This window comes from Aethalodelphis obliquidens, unplaced genomic scaffold (genome assembly GCF_003676395.1).
Source record: "Aethalodelphis obliquidens isolate GAN/ISIS:26980383/991018 unplaced genomic scaffold, ASM367639v1 scaffold136, whole genome shotgun sequence".
NCBI lineage: Eukaryota > Metazoa > Chordata > Mammalia > Artiodactyla > Delphinidae > Aethalodelphis > Aethalodelphis obliquidens.
Genome location: NW_020838080.1, coordinates 36,564 through 57,037, shown reverse-complemented (window position 1 = coordinate 57,037; position 20,474 = coordinate 36,564). Strand labels below are relative to the sequence as shown.

Below are 20,474 nucleotides of genomic sequence, written 5' to 3'. Positions count from 1 at the left end.
CTTGGGAAGTTACTATAAACCCCCAAGTTGTTACCAAACGCTTTCTTTCATCTCGCGTTCTGGGACCACATCCAAGATTCCTGGGGGCCTTACAAATGGCAGTCCTGATGGAGTTGTTAGGTTTTCTAAACACTCACTAACATTTACCAAGTATCCGTTAATAGCAGCACAAGGAGAAGAAAAGCACAGTGGGGGGGAATGTGTTCCAGTCAGAAGATGGGGGATGAAGAAAGATGTAAAAGGAAATGAAAAGTCAGTCAATGAGACAAGAGCCAGGCTTCAGTCCTCTTGCCTCTTTCGCTCCGTGTCTTCTGGACTCCAGCGAAGAATGTTTGTGTGTGAGGGGACAGAAAGATTCCACTTTGGAGCTAGATCGGAGAAACAGCTTTGACAGTTCCACGATGCAGGACAGTCTGCGGAAAGCTAACACTCCATCTCTCTGAGGACCAGCTTCTTTTTCTGGAAAATTAGCTGCCTTGACCACTTCACAAGATGATAAATACAAGTTGTTCCATTCGGGGACATGACACAATAATAGTACCTGCCCGGTCATAAAGCAGCCTCTGATTCAGCTTCGACCCCTCCCCTCCCTCAGGCCCACTGTGTCTTCCACCATTTGGCCACCACCCCCTCTTTAGCTTCATCCTCTGTCACTCTAACCTTCCCGGCACCAACAAATTCGTCCCCGTGGTATATTCTGTCATAGCACATGGCCCTCGAGACCGTCATGTGCATCCTGCGAGCGGGGCCTGGTAATGCTCATCTCTGCATCCCCCGCATGCGACCCATTCCATGAACATCTTTGTGCCGGAGTACTGAGTCCATTTCCGCTGGATGTAATGATTGATGCATTTAGATTGAAATCGCGCATCTTACTTGTACTTCTGATGTGCTCCCCGCTTCCTGTAGGTTTCCTTTTCTGTACTTTGAGTTCTTTTGGATTGAGCATCTTTCTGTAAGCTTATTTAGAAGCTTAACTAGATCCCCAGGAGTTTGTGAACACACAGGAGCTGCTGTAGGTTTCGCCTGTTGTAGGTGCGTGTGTCTGTGTGTCTCAGTGCAGTTTCATTGCACGTGTAGATTCGTGTGGCCACCGCTGCAGTCAATATACAGATCTGTTCCAACATGAGGATTCCTCCCGTTAAGCTTTTCCAGCCAGCCCTCCCCCCAGTCCTGCCCTCACAGAGCACACAGGCTAGATGGGCACAGGCTAGAGTCCCAGGGCGAGCTGGAGACCAGCCGATGTTCACTGGCCAGGTCTTGGTTTCTAAAGTTCCTCCTGCAGCCTGACAGATAAGACCCCTGCGAGAACAGCTCAGAAGCCAGGGCAGCACGGAGCACATCCACAGGTCCAAAGGGGAAGAGGCCTGCACAGTTCGTTGGGCAGCTTGAGTCGAAAACTGCCCTGGCTCAGATGACAGTAATATTGAAGGATCAAAACCCACAGTTCCAAGTGCAGCTCGATGGAGGTTTCGTTCCCTCAGCCCGAGTTGGAAAGCTGGGCGATGCCGGCAGCTTGCGGATGGGTCCTGTGCACATGCGGAGGAAATGATTTCATAGCTTTGGGATTTCACCACTGCAGAGGGGTCAGGGGGCCAATTCCGCTGAAACAAAGGGACAGTAATCACTCTGGCCAGAAGAGCAGTTTAAATCAGAGGTGTCTCTTTCCAGCCTCAGAGACTTGCAGGACGTTTCTCAGTTCACTTCAGTGTCTTTCGACGATGGATACAATCCAGACAGGGCACTTCACTTTTATTGGAGTGAATTCTGGAGCCCAAGAAGTGAAACTTGCTTAACCCAGCCAGGTTTATTTTATTGTGCAAATAGAACTGAGTGTAGGAATAAAGTGCTCAAACTTTGAACCTTTGTCCATGGTAATCTGCAGCCTCAATAGCCTGTGTTATTAACTGACAAAGGCTCATCTTAGAAATGTGTAGCTAGGGCTTCCCTGGTGGCACAATGGTTAAGAATCCGCCTGCCAATGCAGGGGACACGGGTTCAATCCCTGGTCCAGGAAGATCCCACATGCCACGGAGCAACTAAGCCCGTGCGCCACAACTACGGAGCCTGCGCTCTAGAGCCCGCGAGCCACAACTACTCAGCCCGTGTGCCACAACTACTGAAGCCCGCGAGCCTAGAGCCCGTGCTCCACAACAAGAGAAGCCACCGCACTGAGAAGCCTGCGCACCGCAACAAAGAGCAGCCCCCGCTCGCCGCAACTAGAGAAAGCCGGTGCGCAGCAACGAAGACGCAACGCAGCCAAAAATACATAAAATAAATTAATTAAGAAAAAGAAATGTGTAGCTGACACCCCAGTGTACTCAATGTGTGGACGGAGCATTTACTGTGTTGGAGTTTAAAGGCTCGGACCAAGCCTTGCCTGACTGCCCAATGTCCAGCTTCGAGAACTTGTCTGTCTGGTTCCCCATCACATCCCCAGTTCCTAGCACGTAAATATGTGGTGAGTAAATCCTGGTGATGAGGTTTGTTATGAACCCACAAAGCTAGTCATATTTCTCAAGAGTTGTGTTTTAAACGTAGGCCCAGGGCACTGTGAAATCACGTGGAATTAGTTCACTCAACAAGTATGAGCATAGTCTCCACGCTGGGCCTTAGGGTCTGAAGTCGCTGGGCCTTGGGCCAGATCTAGGCTGGAGACATAAGTTTGTAAATCATCAGAAAATAGATGGTTGTTAAGAGAAATGATACTGGGTGAGGCCCTGAGGGAGAGTGTGTGAAGTTCAATAAGGGAAAGCCATCCAGAACAGTGTGTGTATGTGTATGTGTGTGTGTGTGTGTGTGTGTGTGTGTACGCACACACGCGCACACGTTTTTTTTTTTTTTTAATTAATTAATTTTATTTTGGCTGCGCTGGGTCTTAGTTGCAGCATGCATGTGGGATCTAGTTCCCTGACCAGGGATCGAACCTGGGCCCCCTCCGTTGGGAGTGCGAAGTCTTAACCACTGGACCACCAGCGAAGTCCCTGCACACATGTTTGTGATGACAGAAGGTCCATGAATTTCATCATGTTTTCTAAGGGGTTCACAACCCATAAAAGGATAGGAATTCAGTGTTGAAATGGTCCATCTTGAACTCCCTTTGCATCCTTGGCCAGTTAGGTACCTTTAGAAAGGGCACTGCTTCTACGCATCACAATCTGTAGAGATGCTTGTTAAAAATGCACATTCCTGGGCCCAAAGCCAGGCCTGGTGAGTAAGCCTTTCTGGACGTGAGGTCCAGGAATGTGCATTTTTAGCAGGTCCCTGGGGAGTCTGTTCATTTCTCCCCAGGGAGCTGCTAAAAATGCACTTCCGGTTCACTGAGCACTTCTTTGATGCTTAAGGTGTTGTTCTACACATCCAGTGAATTTTTCATTTCAGATATTGTACATTTACCTCCACAAGTTCCATTTTGTTCTTGTCTATGTCTTCTATCTCTGTCCTCATTATCACATTTTCCTTTAAATGTCATACATTATAAGAGCTGTTTTAAAAATACTGTGTGCTTATTCCATCATCTCTGTCATTTTTTTTTTTTTTTTTTGCGGTATGTGGGCCTCTCACTGTTGTGGCCTCTCCCGTTGCGGAGCACAGGCTCCGGACGCGCAGGCTCAGCGGCCATGGCTCACGGGCCCAGCCGCTCCGCGGCATGTGGGATCTTCCCGGACCGGGGCACGAACCCGTGTCCCCTGCATCGGCAGCCGGACTCTCAACCACTGTGCCACCAGGGAAGCCCATCTCTGTCATTTTTAGGTCTCTGTCTATTGTATGATTTTTCTCCTGATTATGAACCACATTTTCGTGCTTTGCATTTCTAGTAATTTGGGGAAAATGCTCTACATCATAAACATTATATTGTTGAGTGTCTGAGTTTCATTGTCTTCCTTTAAAAAGTGTTGAGCTGTCTTTGTCAGGTAATTCACTAACTTGAAAGCTTCTGAGGTGTGGCCTTTCTAGAGTCTCTACTGGATGTTTCAGGTTTCTCCACTTGAGCTGGTCTGAGTATCTCCCAGCCCTGTGTGAGCTCGGTAGTCATTCACTCTGTGGGTGTCCAGGCGTTGTTTCTGGACTCACCTCATGGGGTTTCACCCAACAGATGTGGGTGTTAGTATCCAGCCGACGTCCCGTGAGGGAATTCCCAGGTGGATTTCTGCAGCTCTTTCTTTACCCTCTTTTCAGCACCCTCCTCTTTGGTGCCTTTCCCTACAAATTCCAGCTGCCTCAGCCGTCCAGAATGCTGCTCTGTCTTGGCAACTCTGCCAGTCATATTACATTAGGGCCCCCACCCTAGTGACCTTATTTTAACTTGATACCTCTGTAAAGATCCTGTCTCCAAATAAGGTTACCTTCTGAGGTATTGAGGGTTAGGGCTTCAACATAGGAAGTTTGGGGGTGGGGGGGAAACACTTCAGTCCATAACAGGGAAACTCAGATTCAAGTCTCAGTCCCTCTTCCCTGGATGGGAAGCCCGCCATTGCACAGCAGCCACCTCAGCCTTGCAAGAAGCCAGCCAGGAGGCGTTTGTAAACATAGAATCAGCAACGGGCCGGGATCTCAACACACCTTCCTAGGGGAGTTCAGTTTTACCTTCTTCATATTTGAGAAATGAGCACAAACACCTTTCCACAAGGTTACAGGATGTTGCAGGGTTTTGTTGCTGGAGTTGATACTGGTGGGCTGCCTGAAAAGGCTGATGGGAAACATCTTTCTATGGTCAGAGCTAGAAGAGCCCTCAGGGCCCATCGGTGTGCAGTGGGAGAAGCGATTTGCCCAGGGCAAACTGACAGTGTTTTGCTGTGGAATCCCGCAATCCTGCCCTTGTGAAATGTGAACATCTCCCCAGTTGGAAGAGCCAGCAGCCCCCGGGTCCCGCCGTGCTCAGTGCCTGGCCCATAGTGAATGCAGCATGAACATGCCCTATCCAGAGAAATCTCTTCTTTGCGTTTTTAAATGTTTTTATCACTCAAAAGAGCATCCCCTAGTCACTATAATACAGTGGAATGTCACTCAGCCATAAAAAAGAGTGAAATAATGCCCCCTGCAGCAACAGGGATGGACCTAGAGATGATCATACTGGGTGAAGTCGGTCAGACAGAGAAAGACAAATACCGTATGATATCACTTATATGTGGAATCTAAAATATGACACAAATGAATCTATGAAACAGAAGCAGACTCGCAGACATAGAAGAGAAGCTTATAGTTACCAAAGGGGGTGGGGGAGGGATAAATTAGGAGTTTGAGATTAGCAGATACACACTATTATATATAAAATAACCAACAAGGACCTACCGTATAGCACAGGGAACTATATTCAGTATCTATCTCATAATAACCTATGATGAAAAGAATCTGAGAAAGAATATATGTCTAACTGAATTGCTGTGCTGTACACCTGGAACTAACACAACCCTGGAAATCGACTATTCTTCAATAAAAAATAATCCCACAGAAAATTTCTCATACATCTTTTAAGACTCATTTACTCCATAGATCACCTCTGTCCTTTCTTTTTCTTGTCATTTGTCTGTTGAAGAACCTGGGCCTTTGATCACAGAATTTCCCACTGTCTGGCTTTGCGGGTGGAACTTCCACGTCTGCTGGTTCCTCTTCATAAGTTAGCAACTGTTGAGGCTGAACACCTCTACCTATGATTTCGCTGTGGACAGCAGAATGGTGAGATTCTAATTCTATCATTGGTTTTCCTTTGTTAAGCAGAATACCTTTATGAAAAGATAATGAAGTGGTTCCATCACAGCCTCTGAGGATGACAAATTCTTTTTTCTCTTTTAATATCATGATGAACTCCCAGATTGAAACATATCTGATGGATTTCAAGCCACCGTAATGATTATATTTATTAAAGCTCGAATTGTTCCATCTTCGACCAGTGGGAGTACCTTCAGGTTGGCTCCTGAGTCCCTTTGATAACTTCCGTGTGGAGCAGTGTCACTACGAAGGCTTCACTTCGGTGCTGGCCGCTTGCTTTCAAGGGTCTTTGTCACATGTCTCTCACTTCCAGAAGCCCAGAAACCTGGTTTCACCTACTCAGCAAAGAGCTCCAAGAACACGTTATTTCTGCTTTTCTTTTCTTTTTTTTTTAACATCTTTATTGGGGTATAATTGCTTTACAATGGTGTGTTAGTTTCTGCTTTATAACAAAGGGAATCAGTTATACATATACATATGTCCCCATATCTCTTCCCTCTTGCGTCTCCCTCCCTCCCACCCTCCCTATCCCACCCCTCCAGGCGGTCACAAAGCACGGAGCTGATCTCCCTGTGCTATGTGGCTGCTTCCCACTAGCTATCTATTTTACGTTTGGTAGTGTATATATGTCCATGCCACTCTCTCGCTCTGTCACAGCTTACCCTTCCCCCTCCCCATATCCTCAAGTCCGTTCTCTAGTAGGTCTGTGTCTTTATTCCTGTCTTACCCCTAGGTTCTTCATGACATTTTTTTTCTTAGATTCCATATATATGTGTTAGCATATGGTATTTGTCTCTCTCTTTCTGACTTACTTCACTCTGTATGACAGACTCTAGGTCTATCCACCTCATTACAAATAGCTCAATTTCGTTTCTTTTTATGGCTGAGTAATATTCCATTCTATATATGTGCCACATCTTCTTTATCCATTCATCAGATGATGGGCACTTAGGTTGTTTCCATCTCCGGGCTGTTGTAAATAGAGCTGCAATGAACATTGTGGTACATGACTCTTTTTGAATTATGGTTTTCTCAGGGTATATGCCCAGTAGTGGGACTGCTGGGTCGTATGGTAGTTTTTTTATTTGTAGTTTTTTATTTATTTATTTATTTGTAGTTTTATTTTATTTGTAGTTTTTTAAGGAACCTCCAAACCTGCGGGAGGGCGTGCTGGCGAGTTTCGCACGCAGGCTGTGCTAGGCGCTGCTGCTTCCTTGGCCCTTCTTCAGCGTCAGCTCGGCTACCACGTCGCCCCGGAGGATGTCTCTTGTGTATGCCCGTAGCATTTTGGCTCTCCCTTATTGTAGCACTGATCTCGCTGACTGCAGTTGTCTGTTTATCCATGTGCCCACTTCCCCTGCTGCCCACGAGACTGAGTGGCAGGGCCCGTGGCTTGTTGACCAGTGGCTAGCATATTAGGGTGCCAACAGATAATTGCTGAATGAATGTCTGTGTCATTCTTCTCCTACCAGGGCGCTCCTTACCCGGGCTTGAAATCTATCCATTTCATATTTCCACGCCTCTCGGCATCCCAGCTACATGGTGAGCTCTTTCAGGGACCAGTTCTAACCCCCTTCCCCATCTCCACCATCTGGCAGGATGCATTGTGGACCCCTCCCCCCCTGCCCACCAACACTGTTATTAAAGGATAAGAAATGTGTTTCTATAAAACTAAGAGCAGTTAACTTGAAACTTGTTTCAGCATCCAATTTGACTTCCTCTTTTAGAATCATTTTTGGGAAGTACAACAAAGTTCCTCTTCACATTTCCCTACCAAAGTGGCCTTTGGAAAGTTTGGGGTACCCCGGGAACCCCAGGGCGTTCTCTCATCCTGACGGTGATGCGGGAGCTCCTTCCACCCCATCCAGTACCATGTTTTTGTGACAGGAATTTACTGAATGATTAATGCTTCTCTCCCTCGTCCATCACTCCCAGGAGCCTACAAACATGCTGTTATTTCTCTTGTCTTAAAAACAAGGACTTAATTACACTGCTTTGTCCCTCTTCCAAGTGGCCAGATCTCTCCTTAGAGCTTTACACCATCATTGAAGGCACGGTTTCCTCCTCTCTGTCCCAACCCCATGTGGGGTGACCGCCACCCTTCTGATGCTGCCTCTTGCCATGGCCTCAAAGCAGCTTTCAATTCTGAGCCATGATTGCAGGTCGGGTGTGAGAGCCCCCTCTCCCTCTTCATGGCCTCATCAGATGCTCTGCTGCCTCAGATCTCCCAGCCCCTGGGCAGGAAGGGAGCTGAGAACACTGCACACGGTGCCCTTTCCCTTTTCTCCCGGCCTCTGGATGAAAGCTGGTGGGCATATAAACATGTCAGGCACACCTGAAGCTGCAGTGGCACGCAGAGCATCATTCTCTTTTCTTTTTTGGTCATGGTAAGCTTTGCCAGACCATCTGACCTCAAGGTTTGGCTCTCCCATATTCCTGTAGCACTAAAGGCAGTTCCCTCCTATTGTTACGGTGCTTCTCCGCAGGGAACAGAGGATCCTTTAGGCCAGACAGTGCCTGCCCCACGCCCCGGCCCCCAGCCCTCATGACAGGCTGACCTAGGGGGGTGGATGCAGAAGTGTCTTCCATCTTTACAAAAAAATCCCTGGACCCCAGAGCTCTCCCCCTTTACAGTCAGACATCTCTAAAGAATTGCCCACAGTCCCCTCTCTCTTTTTTTTAACTTCATATTTAGTGAACCTTCCACCCTCACTTGAGTTCAAATCTATTCGTACAGCTTCTTAGCTGTGTGACCTTGGGCTCATGAATTTCTCTGAACCTCAATGTTTTCATACATAAAATGGACATAAAAATAGCTACCTGTCCCATGGGATAGTTTTGGAGATGAAATAGGTTGTGGTAAAGCCCTTAGAAAACAGTCTGTCACATAGGAAACAGAACCAGCACGTTACTTAATTCTCTGAGAATTGTACTTGTATTTTAATCTTCATTTTGGGGATTTTACAGAAAGACAATCACATCAACTTCAGCTAATGGTAACCCTCTTTCCTCTCCAATGTACACTATTCTTCTTTTCTTGTTGAGCAATTCTCTACAAGTCAAATGACCACATTAGACGGCACTGATTTGAGTGTATGATACTGGCTTTTGGCTTGAGGTAGACAGTGATAAGAAAGCTTCCTTCTTGTTCTGCATTATTGTTTTTTTTAAAAAAATGCATGGGCACACATAAATTTGCACTGCACGCCTTTGCTGCATCACTTGTGATGACTGCATAGCTCTCATCAACCTGGGGGTGTGAGTCTCATCACTACGCTCCCCAGTGATGACCGATCACTAAAATCACTGGTGAAAGGCGACTTGAAGAGGCTGCGTGGGTCCTTTCAGACAACGCCGCCGGCTGGGCCTCGCACCTCACTGTTACGGTGGGCAGTGTCCTCGTCCGGCCGGCGGAGTCTGAGAAGCCGTGTCCTCTTGCCTCCCCGCAGGCCTGGCGCAGGCGCTGGTTCGTGCTGCGGCGGGGCCGCCTGAGCGGCGACCGCGACGTCCTGGAGTACTACCGAAGCCAGCGCGCCCGCAAGCCCATCCGCACCATCGACCTCAGCGAGTGCGCCGTCTGGAAGCACGCGGGCCCGGGCTTCGTTCGTAAGGAATTCCAGAACCATTTCGTGTTCATTGTCAAGACTGCATCTCGCACGTTCTATCTGGTGGCCAAGACCGAGGAAGAAATGCAGGTGTGGGTGCACAGCATCAGTCAGGTCTGCAACCTCGGCCACCTGGATGACAGTGCAGGTAAGAGCGGACAGGGGGCTCCCGAGGCTAAGGGCGGGCGGGGGCCGCTGCGCTTGTGCCAAGGAGCTCCGGAAAGGACCCGGCGGCCGAGCCACGAGCCACGTGCGCTGCCCCCGGAGCGTGACGGGCCACTTCGGTGGCTTCAAAGCCTCACCTTGGCTTTGCTCTCGTGAGCTACAGGGAGCGCATGCAGTGAAAGCAAAACGTGGGTGGGGACGTCCTGTACAGCTCTGATTTTCCCCATGCTGCTGCTGCCGGTTTTTCTAGAAATATCAAATATCGCTGTCTTTAAAAGATTCTAGGAACTCCAGCTTTTCTGTTGCCTACCGGGTTGTTCAGTACTAGAAGGTAGAAAGAACTAAGCTACTTGTCTTGGGCAGGTAACGTTTCCTCTTATCTCCAAGTGGCTCAAGGTCTGTGCAACGGAAATGAGCTCTAAGTTTGCTGTGAGCCATTTCTGGGCAGTGGAAGCAAATGACCCATGAGGCTCTTTTTCTCTCACCCTTGCTCTCTCTCTTTTATACACACACGCGCACACACACACACACACACACATACTGCCCTTTCTATATAATGTACTGGGTATAAAGCTCTTGGGCTTACAGTGACCTCTCCTTCATGGATTTTGTTCTTGAGGCCCTGGCACCATGCCCTGATCTTCAAACTATGAGACTTCGAGTCTGCTTTCTTTTAGTCTCTTAGTCTAGCCCGTAGAACCTTACCCCTAAATCCCATGGTCTACAGTTGCTTCAGCATTTCCGTCCTTACTGGTGCTTATCATCTTCCACTGAAATACCCACATTCTAACGCTAGGTGGCGCCGAAGAGTCAGAGTTGCATCTCTCTTTAGACAGACGTGAGGGTGTGTGCGCTTCCTGCCAGCAAAGTCCTTTTCTTTTCATGAGCCAGGGAAGCTTACTAAGTGAAGCTACTCAGTCACGCCGCTGCTCACTCTTCACCCCAGTCCATACATTCTGCCCACACCAGATACATATTTTTGTGTCATGTTATGTGTCTCCTCTGTTTGTTTCCTCATCTGGGAGTTATGCTAAAATATAGATACATAACATGTGTCCCGATATCCTAAGGGGAACAGAAACAAGTAAGGCACCAGGCATAAAACAGAAAGCTCTGGCCTGAAGTTGGAGGAAGCCGGAACCCCCCATGACCTCTTTTGTTCCCTGTAGCCCCCCTCAGTTTTGACGAGGATGTAGGGGCTAACTGGTCATCTGAGAACCAAGCCTGTATTAGCTCGTCTCATCCCCAGACGGATTCTGTGGCATATGTAGCATGAACTTAAGCACTTTACAGATAAGGAAGCTTGGAGCAAGCGGGTAACTTGCCCAAGGTCAGGACAGCTATATACTAGAGCTGGACTTGAACCCAGGCAGTTCTGGACGACTCTGACTCAGGAATCCTGCATTCCTGCCAACTTGGTTCAAAAGGGAAATAGAAGCAGGCCTTTCATTGGGAGTTTATGAATGTGGGCTTTCCAGCCATCACAACTCTTTATTTCTTTCATTCCTTTTCTTAGACATCACTAACAGTCAATCATTAACGCTGTGAGGGCAGAGTTAGAACGGTTCCAGGCACACAGTAGGTGGAAGAGTAGGTATCTATATAGACATAAATAGACATATATCTACATATGCATGTCTGCATATGTGCCCAAATGCTTATGTAAGTCTATGTACATATATTTGTTATGCATAAATGTGTGCGTATATATATATAAAATGTAAGTATATTTGTTGAGTGAATAAACAGTGATGCAGAGCTGTGGCCGAGGGCCATGAAGAGGCTGTGTGAAGACTATCTAACTGCAGATTTTTAGGCCAAGAGTCCTTGGGTTTTTTGCTCTTAATTGATTCAGCACTTCACTCTTGGAACATTGGCCTTCTTCCCCAGACATTGTTTATAGCTTGGGGAAACGGTCTCCATCAGTACAAACACCAGCTGTGATTTGCATCTTCTCTTTGGCCTCTTAGATGCCATTTGAGAAACTGTGTTCTAGCCATTCTTAAACATTCAGCTGGGAAATGATTTCTCCTGCAGATTGTGTGGAGAGTGGCTCTCACGCGCCTTCCTGCGTGCAGCCCTCTGCCGCCAGCTCCCTTTGCACCGCCCCTGCTGTCAGCTCCCTGCCAAGAGATGACCCAAGCACTAGTACTGTAGCCACTGAGGAAACCGGAAGTGAGTCAGAGTTTCTCTTCCTTCCTGATTATCTGATTCTATCCAACTGCGAGACGGGAAGACTGCACCATGCCAGGTACGCCTCCAGCCGTTTAGCTGTAGCATCTTCTAGTGGGTGTATGTGCACTCCCCTCTCTTCCTGCTGCCGTCAGGGCAGGGACAGATCCCTATCAACCACCACCGAGGCCGAAGCTTGTGGCACACCAAGCAGAATGACTCATGCATTTCAGCGCTGTGGCTTTCCTTTCCAACCTTGCATTTTCATACGTACCTTACACTTAGAGGATGAAAAAAATCAACGAGCCATTTTTTTCCCCTGCATCAAGGGGTTGGTGTCACTGAGTGTGGTAGAGGCGACATTAGAGGCATGGGTGGGTGGGTGCCGAGGGTGTAGCAGTATCAACTACCGCTGCCGGGGACTCGCTGCCTCTCAGTCAAATGTATGTGCTTTTCTTCCATCAGTCTCCCCACCAGATGTGACAGCTGGTCAAACTCGGAGCGCTCACTGGAACAGGGGTCCTTCGACGACGTTTTTGTGGACGGCCCGCAGCCACTGCCCTCCGGGAACCTGGCCTGCCCCTCACGCCCTGGGAACAGTTCTCAAGAGGCCCCTTCCACGAGGCCCCCGGCTGCCCTGATCTGCACGAGACATGTCAATGGCCCGTCCAGGGACCACTTTTCTTTACCGGTGCTGGAAACTTCCTTAAACTCCACCGTCCAGGTAGATCAAAACCAAGCTTCCTTGCCCTACGGGGTAAAAGAACTAGATGTTATGTCCAACACGCCACCTCCCCGCCCCCCCAAGCCAAGCCATCTCTCTGAACGGCGCCATGAGGAGCAGCTCCTGTGCGGTGGGCCCAGTAGCATCAAGAAGCCGGAAGGCACTGTGGTACCGAGAAGAATCTCTCTCTCTGGTTTAGATAACATGAGAACCTGGAAAGGTAAGTGTCAGATGCTAAGCTTCGGTACCGAGAGAAGCCTGGCTTCTCTTTCCTCCTTGTGTCCACATGAGGACGTTGTCCAGCGTCCTTTGCTCAGGCCAGTCCAGCGTCCCGGCAGGGTCAGGCTCTGGGTGGAAGCGCACAGCCCGAGCAGCAGCCCTCACTCCCAGGCTCCCCACCCGCCCCACCGGGAGAGGTATGCGCGGGTCCCTGTAGGCGCTGAAAGAAGTCAGATCCCTGGCCCCCTAGTCACGCCCTTGCCCACACGGGACCACGCTCCTGGCGTTTGTGTGGAGCCACTCCGGGACCCACTTGGTACAGAAGGCGGTGTCTTTTGCCAAAGCTGGGCCCAGTTCCATCCGTTTCCTTTCACATGCAGACTGAGCACTGAGGTGGGAGGCCATACCTCTTGTCTCTATGTTTCAACAATCCAATCAGCCTCATCCATCATCCCACCTGACATGTTCTTTCCAAATTCTACCTGGCTGAAGTGATGTGGCCTTTTGCCAAGCTATCACCATCAAGGTAATGCTAACCTAGCCCTATCAGCTTGGTCCCTGTTTGGCCTTTTTCTGGAACTCTGTTGCTTCTCACAGGGTTGCCTTGCACGCGCACTCTCTCTCTCTCCCTCCCTCTCTCTCCCTCTCTCTCCCTCTCTCCCCTCTCCTCTTCTCTATCTCCATCCAAACGTTGGATTCTTTCACACGAAGGTAAACAAAGGCTAAAACTCATTGAAATGGAGGTTTTGACCATGAAACAAAGACCAAAACAACAGTGCTGGATGGAAGCCAAATGGCTCTGGTAAGGCAGAGGGGACGTGTCCCATGGACTGCTGTGCCCTCCACATGGAGCTCCCCCAGGAACCGATGTCTGTACGTGGCGGCAGAGTGGGGTCAGGTTCGCTATCATCCTCGTGGGGCTCCAGTGACCTGGCAGCCGTGATTGTCCCCGAGGCCCTCCAGCCCCCCTCTGCCATCGGTGAAGTGCCCGTGGCGGGGAGTCTGCATCTCAGCTCTGCTGTCTCCCATCGGGCCCCTGCCCCAGCCTGCACCACTGCCACTCTCTTTTTTGGGGGGGGAGGGGCTACTAAATTATTTTATTGGAAGGAATAGTAGAAATGAAAGAACTTAAGTGGGTGTTTTGGTACAACTTATAGAAAAGGTAAAGGTAACCACGACATTCATGCCCCGCCTGGGCGACCAGGGAAGTCACCCGCCGAGGCTGGCTCGTCACCGTGTTCCAAGGTGTGCTTGTCAGAGAGACACAAGCTGGTGTCGTGGTCACCCAGTTCGTTGATGGATCTCACCTCTTATTCAGGTGATGAGTCTCAGTGAAATGACACAAGCTGGGGGTCGTGTTGTCAGTCGTCACTTTTTTCCGAGTGCGACACATTCTGTTGCATTCAGCTGCTCGCTCTCCAAGTCGTCATGGTTTAATTTCTTGATTTCATGACGATTTTGGGATTCAGCCACCTTGTTGGTTCTGCCCAAACAGTGTCGAACAGGAAGAATTTCTGGAAACGATTAAACAATACAGAAATACATACTATCTCTTCTTTTTAAAGCATAAATGAAATCTGAATATATTTACTGTAATACAACTCGTTATCCTGAGATCACACCACCACCATTCTTGCCTGCCTCTAATCTGTTTTCCACACGCAGTCAAGTGGTATCTTAAAAAATGTAAATCAGATAGTCAGTTCCTTGCTAAAAACCAATCTAGGGCTTCCCTGGTGGCGCAGTGGTTGAGAGTCCGCCTGCCGATGCAGGGGACACGGGTTCGTGCCCCGGTCCGGGAGGATCCCGCGTGCCGCGGAGTGGCTGGGCCCGTGGGCCATGGCCGCTGAGCCTGCGTGTCCGGAGCCTGTGCTCCGCAACGGGAGAGGCCACAACGGTGAGAGGCCTGTGTACCGCAAAAAAAAAAAAAACGAAAAACAATCTAACGACTTCTCTTTGCACTTGGGATAAAATCTAAATTTCTTAGCATAGCGTGCAAGGCCCACTGGGATCTATCATGCCTACATCCCTTATCCTTCTTTTATTTTTCTTCCGGTTTTATTGAGCTGTAATTGATGTACAGCACTGTATGAGTTTAAGGAATACAGAATGATCTGACTTACATACGTCATGAAATGATGACCACAGTGTTTTGTGAGCATCTACCATCTCATGTAGATGCAACATTAAACAAATAGAAAAAAAATTTCCTTCTGATGAGAACTCTTAGGAGTTACTCTTTCTGTGGTACGCGGGCCCCTCACTGTTGTGGCCTCTCCCGTTGCGGAGCACAGGCTCCGGACGTGCAGGCTCAGTACTTGTGGCTCACGGGCCCAGCCGCTCCGCGGCACATGGGATCTTCCCGGACCGGGGCACGAACCCGCGTCCCCTGCATCGGCAGGTGGCCTCTCAACCGCTGCGCCACCAGGGAAGCCCAGGAGTTACTCTTGTTAACAGCTTTCATGTATGACACACAGCACTGTTATTTATATTTATCTTGTCCTGCATTCCATCCCTAGTACTTATTTTTCTTAGAACTGGAGGTTTGTACTTTTTGACCACCTTCAGACCTTCATCCAATTCCCCCTCCCCCAATGCCATACTCTCAACTAGGAGTGAAAGCGCAGAGTCCTAACCACTGAACCACCAGGGAATTCCCCTTCTTATTTTATTTCTGTCTGTGATTTATATGGTTTTTAGTGAAGTCTTGCACATCTCATTAATGTATTCCCATGCATTTGTTATTTTTACGTGATTGCGAATGGTATTTTACTTTAAATAATTTCTTTGCTGTTGCATGCAAATAAATTAGCTTTATATTTTGATTTTGTATCTACCTTTTCTAAACTATATATTTATTTGCATTTTCTTTGTATACAAACATATCACATGCAAATACTAATAACTTTGTGTTTTCTGTTATAACATATCTTTCATTTTCTTTTTCTTATGTCAGTGCTTGGGCTAGGAAGGCCAGGGCATCTTTGAATAGTGGTATTAATTACAGGTGTCCTTGCCTTATTCCCAGTCTCACATGGAAAGCTTCCAGTGCTTCGACTTTTGTAGACACCATTCATTAGATTAAGGACATTCTCTGATATTCCTACTTTGCCAAATGTTATTTTTAAAAATCATGAAAGGGTATTGAATTTATTGAAACATTTTATGATCATGTGATTTGTTTTCCCTTTATCCTGTTAACGTGAAGAACTTCACTGGCCAATTATTTTTTGCAGTATAGTTGGTTTACAATATTATATTAGTTTCAGGTGTATAGCATAGTGATTCAGTATTTTTACAGATTATACTCCATTAAAAGTTATTACAGGGAATTCCCTGGCAGCCCAGTGGTTAGGATTCAGTGCTCTCACTGCCGGGGCCCGGGTTCAGTCCCCGGTTGGGGAACTGAGATCCTGCAATCTGCGTAGCATGGCCAAAAAAAAAAAAGTTATTCCAAAGTAATGGCTATAATTCCCTGTGCTGTACAATATATCCTTGTTGCTTATCTATTTTATACATAGTAGTTTGTACCTCTTAATCCCCTACCTTATCTTGCCCCTCCCGCTTTCCCTCTCCCCACTGGTAAACACTAGTTTGTTCTCTGTATCTATGAGTCTGCTTCCGTTTTGCTATAATACATTTATTTGTTTTATTTTTTAGATTCCACATACAAATGATATCATACAGTATTTGTCTTTCTCTGTCTGACTTACTTATTTCACTAAGCATAAGAGCCATCCACATTACTGCAAATGGTAGAATTTCATTCATTTTTGTGGCTGAGTAATATTCCATTGTATATATGTACCACATCTTCTTTATCCATTCCTCTGTTGATGGACACTTAGGTTGCTTCCATGTCTTGGCTATTTTAAATACTGCTGCTATGAACATTGGGGTGTATGTGTCTTTTCGAATTAGAGTTTTCATTTTTTCCTGATATTTGCCCAGCAGTGGGATTGCTGGATCATATGGTAGCTCTAGTTTTAGTTTTCTGAGGAACCTTCATGCTATTTTCCATAGTGACTACACCAATTTACATTTCCACCAACAGTGTACAAGGGTTCCCTTCTATCCGCATCCTCACCAGCCTTTGTTATTTGTTGCCTTTTTTTTTTCTTTCTTGCGGTACGCAGGCCTCTCACTGTTGTGGCCTCCTCCGTTGCGGAGCACAGGCTCCGGACACGCAGGCTCAGCGGCCATGGCTCATGGGCCCAGCCGCTCTGCGGCATGTGGGATCTTCCCACACCGGGGCACGAACCCGTGTCCCCTGCATCGGCAGGCGAACTCTCAACCACTGCGCCACCAGGGAAGCCCTTGTTGCCTTTTGATGATAGCCATTCTGACAGGTATGACGTGATACCTCATTGTGGTTTTCTAATAATTAGAAATTTGGAGCATCTTTTCACGTGCCTGTTGGCTATCTGTATGTTTTCTTTGGAAAAATGTCTATTCCCTTCTTTTGCCCATTCTTAAATCAGGTTGTTTGTTTTTTTGACATTGAGTTTTATGAGCTGTTTATATATTTTGGATATTAAACCCTTGTTGGTCATATCATGTGCAAATATTTTCTCTCATTCTGCAGGTTGCTTTTTGTTTTGTTGGTGGTTTCCTTTGCTGTGCAAAAGCTTTTTAAGTTTAATTAGGTCCTGTTTGTTTATTTTGCCTTTATTTCTTTTCCTTAGAAGTTAGATCCAAAAAATATTGCTATGATTTATGGCAAAGAGTGTTCTATGTTCTCTTCTAGGAGTTTTATGGTTTCAGGTCTTGCAGTTAGGTCTTTAATCCGTTTTGAGTTTATTTTTGTATATGGTGTGAGGAAATGTTCTAATCTCACTGTTTTACATGTAGCTGTCCAGCTTTCCCAGCACCACTTATTGAAGAGACTGTCTTTTCTCCACTGTATATTCTTGCCTCCTTTGTTGTAGATTCATTGACCATAGGTGTGTGGGTTTATTTCTGGGCTCTCTATTCTGTTGCATTGATCTATGTGTCTGTTTTTGTGGCAGTATCATGCTGTTTTGATTACTGTAGCTTTATAGTATTGTGTTAAGTCTGGGAGGGTTATGCCTCCTGCTTTGTTCTTTTCCCTCCGATCGCTTTGGCATTTCAGGGTCTTTCATAGTTTCATTCAGGGTCAAGATCCATATGAATTTTGGGATTATTTGTTCCAGTTCTGTGAAAAATATGGGTATTTTGATAGGGATTGCATTGAATCTGTAGATTGCTTTGGGTCGTATGGACACTTTAACAATATTAATTTGTCCAATCCAAGAGCGCAAGATGTCTTTTCATTAGTTTGTATCACCTTCAGTTTCCCTCATCAGTGTTGCATAGCTTTCAGAGTATAGGTCTTTCACCTCCTTGGTTAAGTTTATTCTTTTTGATGCGATTTTAAACAGGACCATTTTCTTGCTTTCTCTTTCTGATAGTTCATTATTAGTGTATAGAAATATGACAGATTTCTGTATATTAATCTTGTATGCTGCAACTTTGCTGAATTCATTTATCAGTTCTAATAGATTTTGTGGAGACTTTAGGGTTTTCTATATAAAGTATCATGTCATCAGCAAATACTGACTGTTTTACTTCTTCCTTTCCAATTTGGTTGCTTTTTATTTCTATTTCTTGTCTGACTGCTGTGGCTGGGACTTCCAATACTATGTTAAATAGAAGTGGCAAGAGTGGGCATCCTTGTCTTGTTCCTGAATTTAGAGGAAAGGTTTTCAGCTTTTCACTGTTAAGTATACTGTTAGCTGTGGGTTTGTCATAAATTCCCTTTATTGTGTTGAGATACGTTCCCTCTATACCCACCTTGAAGAGAGTTTTTATCATGAATGGATGTTGAATTTTATCACATGATTTTTCTGCATCTATTGAGATGATCATGTGATTTTTATCCTTCCTTTTGTTAATGTGGTGTATCACATTGATTGATTTGCGAAAATTGAACCATCCTTGTGTTTCTGGAATAAATCCAACTTGATTCTTTGATGCTATATGATCCTTTTTATATATTGTTGGATTTAGTTTGCTAATATTTATTAAGGATTTTTGCATCTATATTCATCAAAGATATTGACCTGTAATTTTCTTTTTCTGTAGTGTCTTTGTTTGGTTTTGGTATCAAGGTAATGGTGGCCTTGTAGAATGAATTTGGGAGTGTTCCGTCCTCTTCAATTATTTGGAATAGTTTGAGAAGGATAAGTATTAGTTCTTCTTTATATGTTTGTTAGAATTCCCCTGTGAAGCCATTTGGCCTTGGGGTTTTATTTTCTGGGAGTTTTTTTTTTAAATACAAATTCATTTTCACTACTAGTGATTGGTCTGTTCAAATTGTGTGTTTCTTCTTGTTTCAGTCTTGGCAGGTTGTATATTTCTAGAAATTTGTCCATTTCTTCTAGGTTTTCCAATTCTTTGGCATGTAACTATTTGTACTATTCTTTTATGATTTTTTTAATCTCTGTGGTATCAGTTGTTATTTCTCTTGTTTCATTTATTTTGTTAATTTGGGCCCTCCCTCTTTACTTCTTGGTGAGCCTGGCTAAAGGTTTATGAATTTTGTTTATCTTTTCAAAAAAGCAGCTTTTGGTTTCATTGATCTTTTCTATTGTTTTTTAATCTCTATTTTATTTATTTCCTCTCTGATCTTTATTATTTCCTTTCTTCTGCTGACTTTGGCCTTTGTTTGTTCTTCTTTTTCTAATTCTTTTAGGTGGTAGGTTAGGTTGTTTATTTGAGATTTTTCTTGTTTCTTGAGGAAGGCCTATATTGCTGTAAACTTCCCTCTTAGAACTGCTTTTGCTGCATTCCATAGATTTTGGAGTATTGTGTTTCCATTTTAACTTGTCTCGAGTTATTTTCTGATTTCCTCTTTGACTTCTTCATTGACCCATTGATCCTTATTAGCATACTGGTTAGTCTCCACACATTTGTGCTTTTCCTATTTTTCTTTCTATAATTGATTTCTAGTTTCATACTGTTGTTGGAAAAATACTTGATATCATTTCTATCCTCTTAAATTTGTTGAGACTTGTTCTGTGGCCTAGCATGTGATTTATCCTGGAGAACATTCCATGTGCACTTGAAAAAAAATGTGTATTCTGCTGTTTTGGGATTGAATGTCCTGTAGATATCTATTAAGTCCAACCAGTCTGTTGTGTCATTTAAGACCACTGTTGCCTTACTGAGTTTCTGTCTGGATGATCTGTCCATTGATGTCAGTGGGATGTAAAAATCCCCTACTATTACTGTGTTACTGTCAATTTCTTCCTTTATGTCTGTTAGTATTTGCTTTATATATTTAGGGGCTCCTGTATTGGGTGCATATTTGTTAATGAGTGTAATATCCTCTTTTTTTATCGATCCCTTTATCATTATATAGTGTCCTTCTTTGTCTTTTGTTATAGCTTTTGTTTCAAAGTCTGTTTTGTCTGATAGAAGTATTGCTACTCACACTTTTTTTGTTATTTCTGTTGGCATGAAATATTTTTTTCCATCCCTTCACATTCAGTCTTTGTGTGTCTTTAGCCCTGAAGTGAGTCTCTTGTAGGTAGCATATTGAAGAATCTTGTTTTTAATCTAATCAGCCCGCCTATGTCTTTTGATTGGAGCATTTAGCCCATTGACTTTTAAAGTAATTATTGATAGATATGTATTTATTTCCATTTTATTGCTTGTTTTCTGGTTGTTTTTGTAGGTCTTCTCTGTTCATTTCTTCTTCTTTTTGTGTCTTCCCTTGTGGTTTGGTGATTTTCTTTAGTGTTATGTTTGTGTTCCTTTCTTTTTAGTCTTTGTGTATCTATTGTAGGTTTTTCATTTGTGGTTATCATTGGGTTCATATATGTTGACCTATAACTGTATCTACTTGTTTTTTTTTT

General features: G+C 45.4%; 1 protein-coding gene across 2 annotated transcripts in view; it reads left to right on the top strand.

Moving 5' to 3' along the window:
* Window positions 1-20,474, top strand: part of GAB3 (GRB2 associated binding protein 3) — a 63,018-nt gene that overhangs the window by 20,124 nt on the left and 22,420 nt on the right. The window contains exons 1-4 of one of the 2 annotated variants that reach the window (XM_027099658.1): window positions 5,424-5,676; window positions 9,159-9,462; window positions 11,517-11,730; window positions 12,117-12,595. In XM_027099658.1, the coding sequence (XP_026955459.1) occupies window positions 5,674-5,676; window positions 9,159-9,462; window positions 11,517-11,730; window positions 12,117-12,595 (1,000 nt within the window). In that variant the 5' untranslated portion in view covers window positions 5,424-5,673. Of the gene's footprint in view, window positions 1-5,423; window positions 5,677-9,158; window positions 9,463-11,516; window positions 11,731-12,116; window positions 12,596-20,474 lie in introns of those variants that run through there. The other variant, XM_027099656.1, reaches the window with a different exon arrangement.